General features: G+C 40.1%; 1 gene segment (V, D, J or C); it reads left to right on the top strand.

Moving 5' to 3' along the window:
• Positions 1-779: 779 nt before the first annotated feature.
• LOC132990939 (Ig kappa-b4 chain C region-like) lies at positions 780-1328 on the top strand. The segment is given in 1 exon segment: positions 780-1328. A coding segment is annotated over 1 exon segment (261 nt).
• Positions 1329-1959: the final 631 nt, after the last annotated feature.

Genomic DNA, 1959 nt, shown 5'->3' with positions numbered 1-1959 from the left:
ATAATGTTCTATTCATGAGGTTTTTCTAACAATCGATATGGACGCCTTAATGACTGAAACAACTGAATGAAATTTATTTGTCATTAACATTTATTGAAAATGTTAAAGCAGCTGTCTCTCTGTTTATTTGTCATCGTGAAACTCTAACTCTAATGAAATCGTGTTTTTATCGGTCCTGCTTTACCGTGAAGGTTCACTCAGGACAGTTTGATTTCTGTCACACTGAAACATAAACAGGTTGATATTTAACAAAGAGAAGTGTTTTAAATGTTTTCCTGAGATTCATTTTCTGACAACTCTTTAAGGTATTTATCTGATTCAGTTGTTTGAATGAACCGAACAAAACAAACATAAAGAACGGTGTTTTAAAATGCACGTAATCTCTGATCTCTTTATGCGTCTAATTTAGACATTTTTCTGATTTGAATTCACATGAAGAACATTTGATTGTGTTCAGTTGATTCTCTGTTTTAGTTTTGGTTTTTTTTCACCTACAAACTGTTTTAAAAATGTGTTGCAAAGTTTTTGGATCATTTTGATGGGGAATGTTTGTAATGTTTTAGATTTGATTCAGATGTAGTTTAAATATATTTCAGGTCGTTCTGTGTGATTCTCTCTCTGTGTGCTGATGTGCATGAGAGGCTTCTTAAAGGGAAGTGAAACAATGTGTGAGTGAGTGACCGGTGGAGCAGAAAGAAACATCTGACAGAAACTCCTAAAAAAAGAAAATCAACTCTCAGACATTAAAGGTGTCCTATAGGGTTTGGTGGTTGATTGACAGTTGTGTGCTCCCTGTCCTCTAATCTGATTGGTGTCTCCTATAGGTGATGTGCGTCCCACCCTGACGGTGCTGCCCCCCTCCAATGAGGAGCTGGAGCAGGGGAAGGCCACGCTCATGTGCCTGGCCAACAAGGGCTTCCCCTCAGGCTGGAGTCTGGCCTGGAAGGTGGACGGCAGCAGCAGCAGCAGCAGCAGCAGCTGGGAGGAGAGCAGGAGCCCTGCGGTGCTGGAGAAGGACGCTCTCTACAGCTGGAGCAGCACCCTGAGGCTCTCTGCAGACCAGTGGAGGAAGGTGGGCTCTGTGACCTGTGAGGCCACCCAGGGCGCCCAGGCTCGAGTCACAGAAAGTCTGAGTAGAGACCAGTGTTCCCAGTAAAGACTCACTGGGACTCTGCTGCTGGTTTTACTGTGATACTGCTCTCACTCTGCACCTTTCTCTCTCTCTTTATTTCATGTTTCTAAAGAATAAATATTAGCTTGTTGCTTCATATGTGTGTGTATTGTTTCCTGATAATAAAAATCTGTTCATTAAATCAATGAGAAATACACTTTTTGTCTTTTTTTAATTTTTTCAAAGTTGTTAAAATAACTTTTCTTTTATCACAAACTGTTTTAAGATACTTCATCATCATGGAGCCAGTGACTACATTAAGAAATGCAGTTTCTCCATGATAACTTTACAAAGGACGAGTAAAAACACATCATGATGAGACATAAACACTGTTTTTAAACTCAGACTGAGCTCCTCAATATGTTTGATGAGTGCCATCAGTGATCACAGAACTTCAAACGATATCATTTTTCATAATTTATATAAATTCCCAAATGACAGTAAACTTGTTTTGTGCTTTAGTCTCTCTACAATAGTCGGTAATAATGAACAAAACCCATGATAGCCAGCATGACCAGCCGAGACCAGAGTGCTCAGAGACCGAGATAAGATCAAGACCAAGGCAGGACAAGAATGAGACAAGACCAGGACAATGAATTTCACTGAAAAATCATCAACTTGTGTGCAGCTGGCGTGTCACTCACTCAGACTGTAACACCAGGAAGGTTGCAGCCGTAACTGGGGGATAAAAGTCAAACTACAAATGAATTGAAGTTAATCGTTGTTTCAAAAAGGGGCTTTTCCTTTCTACCACAATCAATTAAGGAACAGGACTAGCACACAACCAT

Source organism: Labrus mixtus, chromosome 16 (genome assembly GCF_963584025.1).
Source record: "Labrus mixtus chromosome 16, fLabMix1.1, whole genome shotgun sequence".
NCBI classification, from domain to species: Eukaryota; Metazoa; Chordata; class Actinopteri; order Labriformes; family Labridae; genus Labrus; species Labrus mixtus.
Note: the sequence above shows the minus strand (reverse complement) of the source record. Positions and strands in the feature narration are given on the sequence as shown.